This window comes from Mercenaria mercenaria, chromosome 10 (assembly GCF_021730395.1).
Source record: "Mercenaria mercenaria strain notata chromosome 10, MADL_Memer_1, whole genome shotgun sequence".
NCBI lineage: Eukaryota > Metazoa > Mollusca > Bivalvia > Venerida > Veneridae > Mercenaria > Mercenaria mercenaria.
In genome coordinates, this window is record NC_069370.1 from 18,061,047 (window position 1) to 18,075,300 (window position 14,254).

General features: G+C 36.8%; 1 protein-coding gene across 1 annotated transcript in view; it reads left to right on the forward strand.

Annotated features, from left to right (window-relative positions):
* Positions 1–14,254, forward strand: part of LOC123559761 (uncharacterized) — a 37,251-nt gene that overhangs the window by 15,841 nt on the left and 7,156 nt on the right. Inside the window, exons 9-18 of the mRNA XM_053552360.1 lie at positions 1,025–1,147; positions 1,750–1,872; positions 2,445–2,567; positions 4,811–4,924; positions 5,178–5,303; positions 5,505–6,384; positions 6,728–6,839; positions 7,202–7,358; positions 7,678–10,827; positions 11,241–11,363. Coding sequence (XP_053408335.1) covers positions 1,025–1,147; positions 1,750–1,872; positions 2,445–2,567; positions 4,811–4,924; positions 5,178–5,303; positions 5,505–6,384; positions 6,728–6,839; positions 7,202–7,358; positions 7,678–10,827; positions 11,241–11,363 — 5,031 coding nt within the window. The remainder of the gene's footprint in view (positions 1–1,024; positions 1,148–1,749; positions 1,873–2,444; positions 2,568–4,810; positions 4,925–5,177; positions 5,304–5,504; positions 6,385–6,727; positions 6,840–7,201; positions 7,359–7,677; positions 10,828–11,240; positions 11,364–14,254) is intronic.

Below are 14,254 nucleotides of genomic sequence, written 5' to 3' on the forward strand. Positions count from 1 at the left end.
TGCGCAAGTGTGATCCGACCTTGCAAAATCCACGAGAGCCGAATACAAAGTCCCAGATCTAGCTACTGTTATAATGACCCTTTTATTACACACCTTTACCATTTTGATTCTTGTTTTGTTCTTGAACGAAATCTTCAATGTTTTTCGACATTTAATGGAACTTAGTGAAGTTTTTATGTGCGCTTATTATAGAAATGTGTCAGGTCATGCATATTAATGAAAATAGTCCAGCAGCATACAATACGGAAGGTACAATAAGGAATTTAAAAGGTACAATATGGAATTTTTGTCTGTCTGATCATATTTAATTGTGAAATACAAGCCGATTTTTTACAGAATTTATATAGGTATATAATAAATATTGATCTCTCTGTCATCCATCTACCTATTTATACTTTAGCAGACGTGAGCTTTGATTGGTGCTATTTATAGAACTTGTTTCTGATTGGTCCAAATTTATACATAGTATTTTACAACGAGTGCTTGCTCTAGCAAATATCTGGTTCCCTTAAACTACTGTTTATGACATAATGTGAGATGCTGGGATCCACCTTTCGACATAATGAACCCAAATCGGCTATAAATGACCCAAATCCTATTATTAACATTAATTCAACAATAATTATAGCAATGTTAGCTTAAAAAAGGGAGTCAAGCACTATCTGTACTTATGTATTACGTTATCAATATATCAGATATACAAATTATTCTGACATACCTATTGTAGTGAAATATTTACAAAATGCCTATAGAAGACAGAGTATAAATAAATCCGCTCGAAGAATTCCGGGGTCAGGTAACAAATAGTGTAAAATGATTTTTGTTTAACCCTTATCATACTAAACACGACCGATTCTGCCATTGCGACCAGTGTATATAGATCATGATCATTATTCAGTTAGTATTTTCTGGTAAGCACCCCTTTTAACATTTAATGGTACTGTCCAAATTGAAAGATGGACAAGTTCATTATAGAAATTTAGCAGGGTAAGGGTTAATCTAAACCATATTTGAACTAAACCAGACATAGACGAGTGTACAGGCGGAACTGCACCATGTGATGTGTATTGTACAAATACTAAAGGATCATATCACTGCTCATGTGAGAAGGGGTATTTGCTCAATGCAGACGGCAAAACATGTGAAGGTAAACAAACAGATAATTTTAATGTAAACACTCTTTTAGTATACATATAGTGCAAAGTAACAAAGTAAAGTGATCACCTACCATTGTTCATGTATTTAGAAAAGCAGACGGCAATACAATTGATAAAAAACATCATCTGCAAGCATAGAATACAACAGAGCAAAGTAATAGTAGACTCGACTTTAGTAGTTATAAGATTCTGTCACGGGTTGGTGGTGTAGACTGGTATATTCGGCTCGACTCGAGGGCTGTTTAAACGGTAACGAGCCTCTGTCAAATCTGCTGCGTAAAAGTAGTTCCTATCACGTCATTTACAGCACGACCCGGGTGTAAGATAGATGAAGTTTTCAAGCACCGGTGGGAGCACCGGCAACACCCGTCCGGTACGCAAGAACATGAAATGTAAAACACAGCTTCAACCCTATAATTAAGAAAGTGTTTGTGTATGTAGAATGAGTTACAGTAATTGCTTCGTAAAAGTATTAGGAAAGCCTAATTTTATCTTCATTTATCTTATACATAATTATATGTATCCGATATGTATTTGGGCGATTGAATATATTTTATAAATAACTGAATGAATTATATTATTTTATCTAAAGACCAGGACGAGTGTGCTACAGGAAATGGGTCATGTGATCAAGTGTGTGCTAATCAACCTGGTTCATTTACTTGTGAATGCCACACAGGGTATATTCTATCAAAGGACGGACGCACATGCGCAGGTATCATTTAAATATTTTTCTTCAAACTGAACGAGTTTAATAGAAAATCATAAAAGGTTATAGAGGAATTACTCCATGTTATCAAACTAACTCGTAACTTTAAAAGACATTTAGTTAAATATGTTGACAGAATTTGTCAATATTTCTACCTAAACAGCATTACCAATCGGTAAAAATTTAACATTACAAGCATGTTGACAGGGTCTATTATCATTATTTCAATTTTCAAAAGGTTCCTCTTAAAATAGGATTTAAGCGCATTGAACTGTATACATTTGAACCGGGTAACTTCTTAAAATGTTACGTACTAGAAAAACTGTCATCATATAAAATGTTTAGATATTTAACAGATTAGTACTTAAGGTACTTCATAAATATACCGTGATGGAAACAAATAGTGGTATGCACAGATGATCAGACTACTGCCATCCGCGCATCTGTCAGATCATGCGTGCTAAGTTCTCAATTCAATAGCTTAAGCGAAGCTGATCCTGACAGATGCGCGATGCAGTGTCTGGATCATGGTCGCATACAAGTGTTCTATGCTCATTATTATATGCATTCTATTTCAGACATAGATGAATGTATAAAAGATGTGGATGGATGTTCTCATAATTGTACGAATACAGAGGGGTCTTTCAAGTGTAGCTGCCTAAGTGGGTATGAGTTACAGCCCGATCAGAAAACTTGCACAGGTACCAAAACTAATTCTTATCAGGTTAGCGTTTCCTGAATTTTATAAATTCAGGTCATTTTTCCATAAAATGGGTATAAAAATCTCAAGATCAATCATATAGATATACGAAATGGATTATGCAGTAAGTGTTAGAAGATAATTGTCATTTCTATTATTGTGCCGTAATTAAAGTTCTTTTAAGATGGCGGACCCATAATCTGCCTTTTCCGTTTGATATTTTAATCTCCGTTAGCGATTTTAGCATTTCCCGGCAAAGTGTTTGTTTCAGTTTTAGTAACAACAGAAGATTATCGAAGTAGAATTTCGGAGATTACATAATCACACGAAAATTGTCGATTGTCATAACAGGTGCATAACCGTAATGTAGATATATTCAAAAAAGGTTATTTTCATTTGCCGAATATGTCATAACCGTAATGTAGATATATTCAAAAAATGTTATTGTCATTTGCCGAATATGTCTTGATTTACACCCCCCCCCCCCCAAAAAAAAAATAAAACAACAACACTTTCGTCAGATGATCAGATAACAGAACAGGCTGTATACTTTGGAAATTTGCTGAGACATTGAACAGTTGGGCCAGAAGGACTTATCACATGCCTTATAACGATCTGATAGTTTTTTTCTCTCTTGCCATATCGCTTCATTTCTAGACATTTTTGTGTTTGATTTCTGTGTACATGTTGTCATAATTTTAAAGCATTTGCTCTAACAAGATAATGCATGGTACGATGTGGCTGTGTAGGTTGTTGCTTGGTAAGATATTGCAGGGTATGTTGTTGCTGGGAATGCTGCTGTTTGGTACGTTGTTACGAGATATGTTATTATGTGGTACGATTTTGTTGGGTATGTTACTGTTTGGTACGTTGTTACGGGATATGTTATTACGTGGTACTATGTTGTTGGGTATGTTGTTATTAAGGGTACGTTGTCACGGGATATGTTGGGTATGTTGTTGTTCGGTACGTTGTTCCGGTCTATGTTATTACGTCGTATGATTTTGTTGGGTATGTTGCTGTTCGGTACGTTGTTACGGGATATGTTATTACGTGGTACGATGTTGTTGGGTATGTTGTTGTTCGGTACGTTGTTATGAGATATGTTATTACGTGGTACGATGTTGTTGGGTATGTTGTTGTTCGGTACGTTGTTACGGGATATGTCATTACGTGGTACGATTTTGTTGGGTATGTTGCTGTTCGGTACGCTGTTACGGGATATGTTATTACGTGGTACGATGTTGTTTGGTATGCTGTTGTTCGGTACGTTGTTACGGGCTATGTGATTACGTGGTAGATGTTGTTTGGTATGTTATTGTTCGGTACGTTGTTACGGGATATGTTATTATGTGGTACGATGTTGTTGGGTATGTTGCTGTTCGGTACGTTGTTACAGGATATGTTATTAGGTGGTACGATGTTGTTGGGTATGTTGTTGTTCGGTACGTTGTTACGGGATATGTCATTACGTGGTATGATTTTGTTGGGTATGTTGCTGTTCGGTACGTTGTTACGGGATATGTTATTACGTGGTACGATGTTGTTGGGTATGTTGTTGTTCGGTACGTTGTTACGGGATATGTCATTACGTGGTACGATGTTGTTGGGTATGTTGTTGTTCGGTACGTTGTTACGGGATATGTCATTACGTGGTACGATGTTGTTGGGTATGTTGTTGTTCGGTACGTTGTTACGGGATATGTCATAACGTGGTACGATTTTGTTGGGTATGTTGTTGTTCGGTACGTTGTTACGGGATATGTCATTGCATGGTCCGATGTTGTTGGGTATGTTGCTGTTCGGTACGTTGTTACGGGATATGTTATTACGTGGAACGATGTTGTTGGGTATGCTGTTGTTCGGTACGTTGTTGCGGGATATGTCATTATGTGGTACGATGTTGTTGGGTATGTTGTTGTTCGGTACGTTGTTGCTGTATACGACGTTGCTTTGTACGATGCTGTTGGTACGATGTTGCTTGGTACGTTGCTGTTTTGATACGATGTTGCTTGGTACGTTGCCGTTTGATACGATGTTGCTTGGTACGTTGCTGTTTGATACGTTGTTGCTTTGTACGATGCAACGTGGTAAGTTGTAGCTTGGAACAATAAAATTAGGTATGTTGAGTGTCTTGTATCATGATCTGAAAGTTGTTTCGGCAAAATAATATTCCAAACGCAATGTCTGCTGGAAAAGAGTCTTTAAAATAAGAAGCATCTCCTGATTTATTATGTTTTTCAGATATTGACGACTGTAAAGGGATTATATGTCAACATGGCGGCACATGTCGGGACGGTTTGAATTTCTTCTCTTGCACATGTGCAGAAGGATATACATCAAACCTTTGCGAAAAGGGTAAGACATTAATTTACGAAATCATAGGCTGCTTGATACTATACATAAAAATTCTTCTTGTTAATATGTTTTTTCTTGTAGAACATATTTTGAATTTAAAAAATGTTGCGTGAATAGTTTACGGTCAAACGCAGATCTCTGTTTCTTTCTCGTATTCAGCTGTAAAAATGTTTTGCCTTACCGGAAGTAAATAATTTAGTAGATTGATATCGAGTGGCAAAAATATAAGTTCATACTTTTGTTGTTTTAACAGATGTAAATGAGTGTTCCATTCATAACGGGGGATGTCAGGATGCGTGTATAAACACAGACGGCTCATACCACTGTGGATGTTATGATGGTCGGCAGCTGAAGCCTGATGGCCGCTCGTGTTCCGAAGGTACACAATTATCATTGATCACTTTTGACATACCTCACGACAGAGCAGACATTTTATAAAAGCGTTCTTTACGATTACTTTTAAAGGCATATGTTAAGCAGTACTAGTGTGATGATGACTGATGCCCATTCTGTGGGATATAAAATTCCGTAGTAAAATCTCACACATTTTAGTTTTCAGTTTAATGTTTATGGTTTGCAGGTGATCGTGACACAGTATTTGAACGATTTGAAATTGCTGATGGAAAATTACCAAAGGCTTGTTTTGTGCTGCCATTGGCACATTGTACAGATGGTAAGGGCCTTGGAACCAAGCTAACCTCTACATCAGAATGGTACAGGCTTATAGCAGATTCTGAAACGTCCTTTACCTTGGGAATAGCCTTTATCAAGGTCAATGACTTGTCGTTACCTGTATCAATCCAAGGCCTTGAAGTTACAGTTTCCTCGGGCAAATTTCAGCTCAGCTATGGTACTAAATACAACTCCAGTGAAGGAACCATTATTAAAAATGACGAAACACCAGACAATTGCAAATCATTTGAATTAGTTGAGTCAGATATATTTGAATTTGTATCGGCTGGTTCCTTTTTGAAAACGTATTTGCTGAACTTGTTCCCGGCTTTACCAAACTGGATCAAATTTGAAAAGACGAGTGAGTCAGTTTTAGCCATCCAAGATCTGAAGAGTGATTTAGTTTACGGAAGACACATGGAACAAACCACCTGGTGTGAAGGGGCACCTGTTCTTGAAGATCACCTTTATAGCGTATTCAGATTGGGTTCAACATTTTCTCTAGAAGTTATGGGAGACAAAATAAAAGTTCCAAATCCTCTAGCGGGTCATAAATTTTGCTTCATTATTGACCTATGCCACAGCAACGGTGGTAGTATATTTTTCATGGTACCGGAAGAATCGAGAGATCTCCTGGAGGGCATAACTGTGTTTAAACTGCTTAAACAGAAAAACAAATTGACCATCTTTCCAAGAGGCATTGGTATTTCTATAGTGAATGGGATTAACGTTCACCACGATACAACAGAGCTCCAGTTATGGAATGGAGACGCGATGGTTCAGTATCCGTAAGTTTTTATATCTTTGTTGTCTAAACTAAAGAAAAGTTTGAATACTTTTGCCAATAAACTTGAAACAAAATACAAACACTCTATGTATCTTAACCAAATATACTAACAGCCTATCAGTACATGTAACCCAAATATATTAACACCCGTGAATACATCTGAACCAGATATACTCCCTTTTAATATATTTTAACCACATATATATTTACATCCTATCAATATATCAAGATATACGCAGAACCTGTCATTATATCAAAACTTACTGTACTCAGATCTTGTCAATATCAATATTTTAGCACAAAGTTAGTGTAAATTTGATCCCGATTATATTTTTTGATTTCAGAGTATTTCCAAGGGGAGATTTTTGGATAGGAGCCGATGTTGTTAAAAATGATACAAAACTGTTAGTGGAAGGGAGTGCAGATATATTTATCGACTTGCCAAACATAGAAATAGTAATTACATAAAGTTTACTTATTCCTTTAAATGCGATTGCAGCAGTTTATCATTAATGATTTAGTTTACCATTCAAGAAAAAATGTATGAAATGTATTATAAAAACTTTAAAGGAGACTTGTGTCAGCTTTTCGAAACATAAGCGGTTTTATTTGTTCGTACGTGTAAATGTAAAGATATAAAGTAATTCAGGGGAAGTCTAAGACAAACTTCCTTCATACAGACACTCGTGTTGGCTATAAGAAGTAGTGAACTGCTACGTCAGGCAAATAGTAAATATTTGTTGTTAAACAGACGAAGTTCTTCCATGTAATTTATAACAAGCCTTATATTAATAATGTTTTATTTCGTTTCCCTTTAGATGCTAACATCCATATTTCTAGATGAGTGGGGTGGATACGTGCGCCTCACGTTGTCAGCATCACCTACACTAAAATTCAAACTTTTTGGGAAGCAGTATGCAGTAACGTTCAAAAATCTTGTTACATCTGAAATGAATCTCTATCTTTCCGTTGGCGGTAAGTAAACAAATCTTATATTGGATATTTCTCACGGATGAATAGTTTGATATATACCTGCTATCAAGCTGGTATATTAGTGGCGTGTCGTTCTATCCATATCTCTGACATATCTGTAATCATTTCTGGAGTGTACCGGTGTTCTTTCTCCGCCATTATAACTGGAAAGCCAGAATAAAGTAATTTATATTCCATCGTAGGACATCACAAACTATCAGTGTAACAAGACTGGAAGGAAAAAGATAAGCCCTGAATTGATTTTTACTTTCTAATCGATGTTTAATGAAAAATATGTCTAATGAAATAATATATTTTTCAGGTCCTCATCGTGTTTGGTGTGGGGAGAAGGCCAATCCACCGGGCTTCTTCTTTTCTCTCCGGCTGGAAATCAATCCATTTAAGGGTGTTCCAATGCTGGCTGACTGGGGTATCTCAAATACTCACAAAGCATTCGGATTTGTTACCTACGAGCCTCCTCAAGCAGTTCTTGATATTAACATTAAAGAAGATATACTAAACTTCAAAGATATATTAGATCGACTGAAAGTTCGTTTTAGAATAGAACTTAAAAAGCTAGGCATCATTTTTAGAAATACGACACTAATCTTGGCTGATGATATTGAAATAAACATTGAAACAATGAAAAGTCTTGTATCCGATCTTTTCGATAATATTCTGTCAGGTGACTGGAAAGAAAAGAAACGAATCTTAGAGCAACTTTGGCAGGAATTCCAAAAAATAGAACACAAAGTTAAGTTATTTTTCGATGACACAGAATTTATAGCTCAAAACGCGTTTAAGAACCTTACGAATATCATTAAGAATGAAATTGACGTTGTCAAAATTAATCTGAAGAATGCTATGGAAAAAGTTACCAACTCTTTGGTAATAAGTTCTTCTGAGTCTGGATACACTGGATTTGGTTTGAAGTACACCACCAATGTGAAATTTTTTGGGTTGAAATTAGGAGAGTTTGACTTAGAGATTGTTGAGTCTGTCGATCATCTTTTTAAATGCAGCCGATTTGAGAAAATCAAAAAACATTTTGAAGGCGAGAAAGCTTTGAGATTTATCGGAAGAGCATCCCGCTTAGTAGTATTGAATATATTTATTAAATTCCAGGCAGGAGGAGGCATCGGTGGAGCACTTTCTTCTGATAAAAACAAATTTTCTCTTCAGCTTCAAGTATACGCGCAATTTCTTGGAATGAAGGCGACGACAGATCTTTTTATAACCAATAGTGGTTTATACATTTACACGGAAGGGAACATATGGGACATATTCTTGGCACAATTAGATGTTTCGGCAGAGATGAAATCAGAATGGCATCATATTGTTTATAAAGTTCAAGGACGTTTTGTTGCAAAGAGCAGGAAAAGGAGACAAATACAAACAAGAAGCAACTCATTCGAAGACAGTTATTTAGACGCACTAAAGAAAGTAGTAAATACCATTGCCGATATGGCTAATAAACGATTAAGCCAGGCTCAGAAGGGGCTCACAGCTGCCCAGGGAGGACTTTCAAAGGCACAGAATTGGCTTAAAGAAAAGCAAACTGTTGTTAGAAGAGCTAATGGAAAGTTTGACAGTGCTGTTGCTGCACTAGAAAGAGCAAAGGATAAGTTAGAAGCCGCTAAGAAGCCGTTTGAAGATGCTTTGAGAAAACTCAAGGCAGCTCAAAGAAAAGTAGATAATCTTTGTCGAATCCGGTCATGTAAGAAATTATGCATTCCAGGAGTTAAATGTAAGATATGTCGTAAAAAAGTGGGATGGGTTAAAATTCCATACCCTTGCTGCAGATTTACGAGTTGTATGATTAAAGTTCCAGATCCTGTATGCCTTGCTGCAAATCTGGCTTGCAGAGTTGTACGGGGAGCAGCATACTTAGCTCTGGAAGCAGCGAAAATATTTGTAAGAGCTCCAATGCTTGCCTTTGATGTTGCTAAAGGTGCGGTTTCTGTAGCCCAGATTGTCGTTGATAAATCGCGTGTAGTTTTAGATGTTGCAGTGGGTTTGCTCGACATGGCCAAGATAGGTTTAGAGTATGCAAAAGGTGTCCTTGAAGCAGCTAAAGTTGTATTAGAGGGAGTTAAAATTGCTATCGGAGTTGCTGCGAAAGTTCTTGAATTGGTTATAGATATCGGATTAAAGAATTTACTTGACGTGAGAAATTGTGGTTTCAATGTTGAATTGTCAACACACGATCTACCAGTATTCGACATTTTTTGTGATGTTAACGCCTTTAGATTAGGATGGAAAACTATAACTATTAGAATCAACTTCAAAAATATCGTGCAGAGTTTATGGAACGCGGCACGAGCTACAATCGACATGCTGAGTAAATTAATTGGGGGCATTGGAAGAAAACGTAGAGAACTGGAATTCAGAGCATCTGCAAAAATGCACGCTTATCTGCGGAATATAAGGGAGGCTGGAATAGAAAACGGTACATATAAATTTTCCAACAACAGTTACGACAGTATAGATATTGTAGATGAAATTCTTGGATTTGAAAACAACACTGACAACGATTACGACAGCCGGAAAATCATTTTCAAGGAAAAATGCAAAACGACCGCTTATTTAATGAAATTTATGCAAGAAGCGTTTGGATCATTAAATGAAATTGTGAATGAATCAAAACATTACATGGATGAAATGTCCTCTCTGAATGATCAGCTTCAGCAATTCACTCTTGACGGCCTCGCTGAAAATATGACACTGGATAATGCAGGTATAAGTAGAGCCTATGCAGAACGTGATTATAACTTGACTGAAGATGACTTGAATAGAGCATTGAACGAATCACAAGCAGCTCTTATGAATGACCCACTTCTTAGTGAGATTAATTCTTCAACTACACTTGCAATGGAAAGCTTAAACGCAGAAAAGGAGTCAATAGAATCGGTAAATTTTCTTGAGATTTGGTTGAATGCCATGTCAAATACTTCAAGTGAATACTTCAATGCTACGGAATGCAGCGGTTTCAAAGACTGTGTTCTGTATGCGATATCGGAATTATATGCTGCCTTCGAAGCGGAAGATTTTCCGAATATAGATAACGTTAGACAATACATCATTAACCTCGAAGGTATTTTGATTGAATTGTTCCAGAATCAATCGTCCTTGATAGGAGACTCAGACGTTGCCATGGACAACATCATGTCAAATGTGACTTACTTAGAAGAAGTCAATCCGTTCTGCTCGGAGGCACCTGTATTTCAGACGGAGTTGAGAAACCAAACAGTACTAAATGGAACGGATATGATATTTACTTGTAACGTGTCAGGTAGTCCATATCCAAAGATTCAGTGGTTCACGAATAACAAAATTTTACTAAATGAAACGTCAATAGAACTGATCATTGCGAATGTGACTGTGAATGACAGCGGAGAATATACCTGCCTAGCTGGAAACGTGGTGGCGAACATAACATCAAGAGTGGCTTATCTTGAAGTTGTTACCTACGGTATATTTTCTACATACATAATTATATAGTGTGAAATAATTAATCTTGATTAATGATGAGTTTACGGTTTTGTCAATGCAGGAATTGGAATCAAAGGAACTGTCTATTTATTTTACCTTTACACTTTGAACTGATTGAATTCTTGTACAAAGGAATCAAGAGAAATATGTTCTTCGTCTATATTTCTGTTCCTGTTCTGAACAAAATATCTTGAGATTGTCTGTTTATTGACTAGCAGGACGTTCTTTAAACAAAACACTCGTAATGATTTTGATGTTTTTAAATATAGCTATGGCATTTTAAGGTTAGATAAACTGAAGATAACGTTTTAATGAAAACTTTATTTTGCTGACACGGAGACGCTGTAAAATGTTTTCCAAAATCCCTATTAATATCATTCTTACGATTTTCAGATGACGACGAATGTCAGACAAATCAAGGTGGATGTGAACAAATATGTGAAAATTTTATTGGTTCCTATGTATGTCGATGTTTCAATGGTTACAAGCTAAATGATGATGCGAAATCATGCTCCGGTGAGTAAAAGAATACCAGTATTATTGCAAAACCTAGCAATGTATGTGTTGTGTTACAGCATTAAATACTGTTTAGCGGGATATATTCACGGTGCCAAATGTTTGCGTTTTTTGAAGAGTTTTGAAATCACAGTGTCTAAATTTCGCGGAAACTACTTCGATCGCGAATTATAAACCTTGGGTGTAAACAACGGAAAGGGAGGTCTCTCTTATAAGACATGCAAATAATCATAAACACGCGAACAAGTCTGTTGTTGTCGTCTGAATAGAAACGCATATAGCGTATGATTATAATTCAATACTTGTACGAAATTTAGTTCTTTAATGTATTGAAATAAAATCTCACCACTGTTTTTTTTGGTCAGTGATTGTCCGGCGTCCGTCGTCGTTCGTCGTCCGTCAAAACCTCCTAGCCTAAACCACCAGTTCAATTTTGATGAAACTTCACAGGAATGTTTCTTGCATGATCCTCATTGAAATTTAATTAAAGAAATGAATTGCATACAGAACTCTGGTTACCATTGCAACCGAAAGGAAACCTTTAAAAATCTTCTAGTCCAAAACCACAGTTGCTAGGGCTTTGATATTTGGTATGCAGCATCATCTAATGGTCCTTTACCAAATTTGTTCAAATTATCCCTTTAGGGTCAAATATGTCCCCGCCCTGGGGGTCACATTGTTTACATAGATTTATATAGGGAAAAAGTTTAAAAATATATTTGTGCAAAACCACTGGGCATAGGGCTTTGATATTTGGTATGTAATATCATCTAGTGGTCCTCTACCAAGATTGTTCAGGGTCCAATATGGCCCCGGTCATATAGGTTATATCGACTTATATAGGAAAAAAATATGAAAATATTTTGTCAATAGTCACAGGGCATAGAGCATTGGTATTTGGTATGTGACATCATCTAGTGATCCTCTACTAAGATTGTTCGAATTATGCCTCTGGGGTGAAAAGTGGCCCCGCCCCGGGGGTCTAAAGTTTTACCTAGACTTGTATAGGAAAAATCTTTAAAAGTCTTCTGTCTTAAACCACAAGACATAGGCCTTAGATATTTTGTATGTAGCATTGCCTGGTGGTCCTCTACCAAGATTGTTCAAATTATTACCCTGGGGGAAAAAAGACCCCGCCCCGGGTGTCCCAATTTTATATAGACTTATATAGAAAAAAAATGTTTTAAAATCTTCTTTTCTGAAACCACAAAAACTAGGCCTTTGATATGTGGTATGTAGCATTGCCTTATTATCCTCTACCAAAATTGTTCAAATTAAAACCCTGGGGTGAAAAGAGGCCCCACCCGGGGGTCCCAAGTTAGCCTTATATAGGAAAAAACTTTACAAATCTTCTTGTCTGAAGCCACAAGACCTAGGCCTTTGATATTTGGTATGTAGCATGACATTGTAGTCCTCTACTAAGTTTGTTCAAATTATGTCCCTGGGGTGAAAAGAGGACTCCTCCAGGGGGTACCAAATTTTACATAGACTTATAAAGGACAAAACTTTAAAAATCTGCTTGCCTGAAACTGCAAGGCCTAGGATTTTGATATTTGGTATGTTGCATTGCCTAATTGTCCTCTATCATAATTGGTCAAATTGCATGCCCCTCCCCCTGGGTTGAAAAGGGGCCCTGCCCCGGGTGCTCCAAGTTTCACATAGACATATTGGGAAAAAATATTCTTGTCTTAAAGTTCAATGCTTAAGCCTTTAATATTTGGTATGTAGCATTGCCTAGTGGTTCTCTAACGAGATTTTTAAAATTATGCCCCTGGGATGAAAAGGGGCCCCGCCCCCGAGGTCACTTGTATATGAGTTATATAGGAAAAATACTTCAAAAATATCTGATCATACTTCCTAGATTCTTTAATTATAATTAACTGATGACCCCAAGTAATTAGGGGTCACTTGACTGTGACCTTGACCTACTGACCTACTTTCTTGTTTTTTAAGATACAGCCTGGAAATGTGGATGCCATGTACAGTTTTGCACACCGATCGTAACAGCATAGAAATTTGGACCATCTCAGTAACTTTCAAAAATAGTTCAATACTCATCTTTAATGTTCTAAGCCCTGACCTACTGACCTGCTTTCTTGTTTTCGAAGCTACAGCAAAGAGATTTGTATAGTTTTTAACAGATTTCAGTACTTACCTTGAAGAATCTTTACCAAGACCTTCTCACCTAGCTTTTGTTTTTAAAGCTTTAGCAAAGAGATTTATTCAAGCAAGCAATTAAACTCGGATGAGCGATACAGGGCCATCAAGGCCCTATTGTATCAATACTTTATCATGTATCGAAACACATGGTAAATAGCTTCTTATGACGTACTCATAAAAACCTGGTGTTTATATTTAATTGAGCAATTACAATGATAACGACTAGAAAAACAAGTATCTAACCGCGTCTGCTAAGTCTATTATTTGACAGATTTATAATCATGTATCAATATACCTGACAAGTTGTACTCGTACAATGTCCGTGTTTTGACATTTGGTTCTTGTATTCTTGGTGTTTAGCCCTATGAGTATTCTACCTTTACGAAAATGTCGGATATCATGGGATCATGTTTGCAGGGGAAGTAACAATGTAAGAATGAGTAAAGTTTGTAAGATTGGTCTCCCTTGGTGAAATGTATATATTCGCGTTACAAAAAATCACGGTGTTTAGATTTCGGGCTGTCAATGTTGAATATAGCGAAAATTATACCTCCGCGAATATAGCCCAATATACAGTAGTCGCTTCAAGTCTCAGGGTAGTTAGGTTTTATGAGTTCCACTGGGGCCGATGATAGGGGTGGAAAAAGTTTAGTTTTACATCTTGTGAACAGACTGTATGGACTCGAGTCGGCTATCTTTTGTTTTGTTGCTTTCCAAGCTTTCGAAGGATT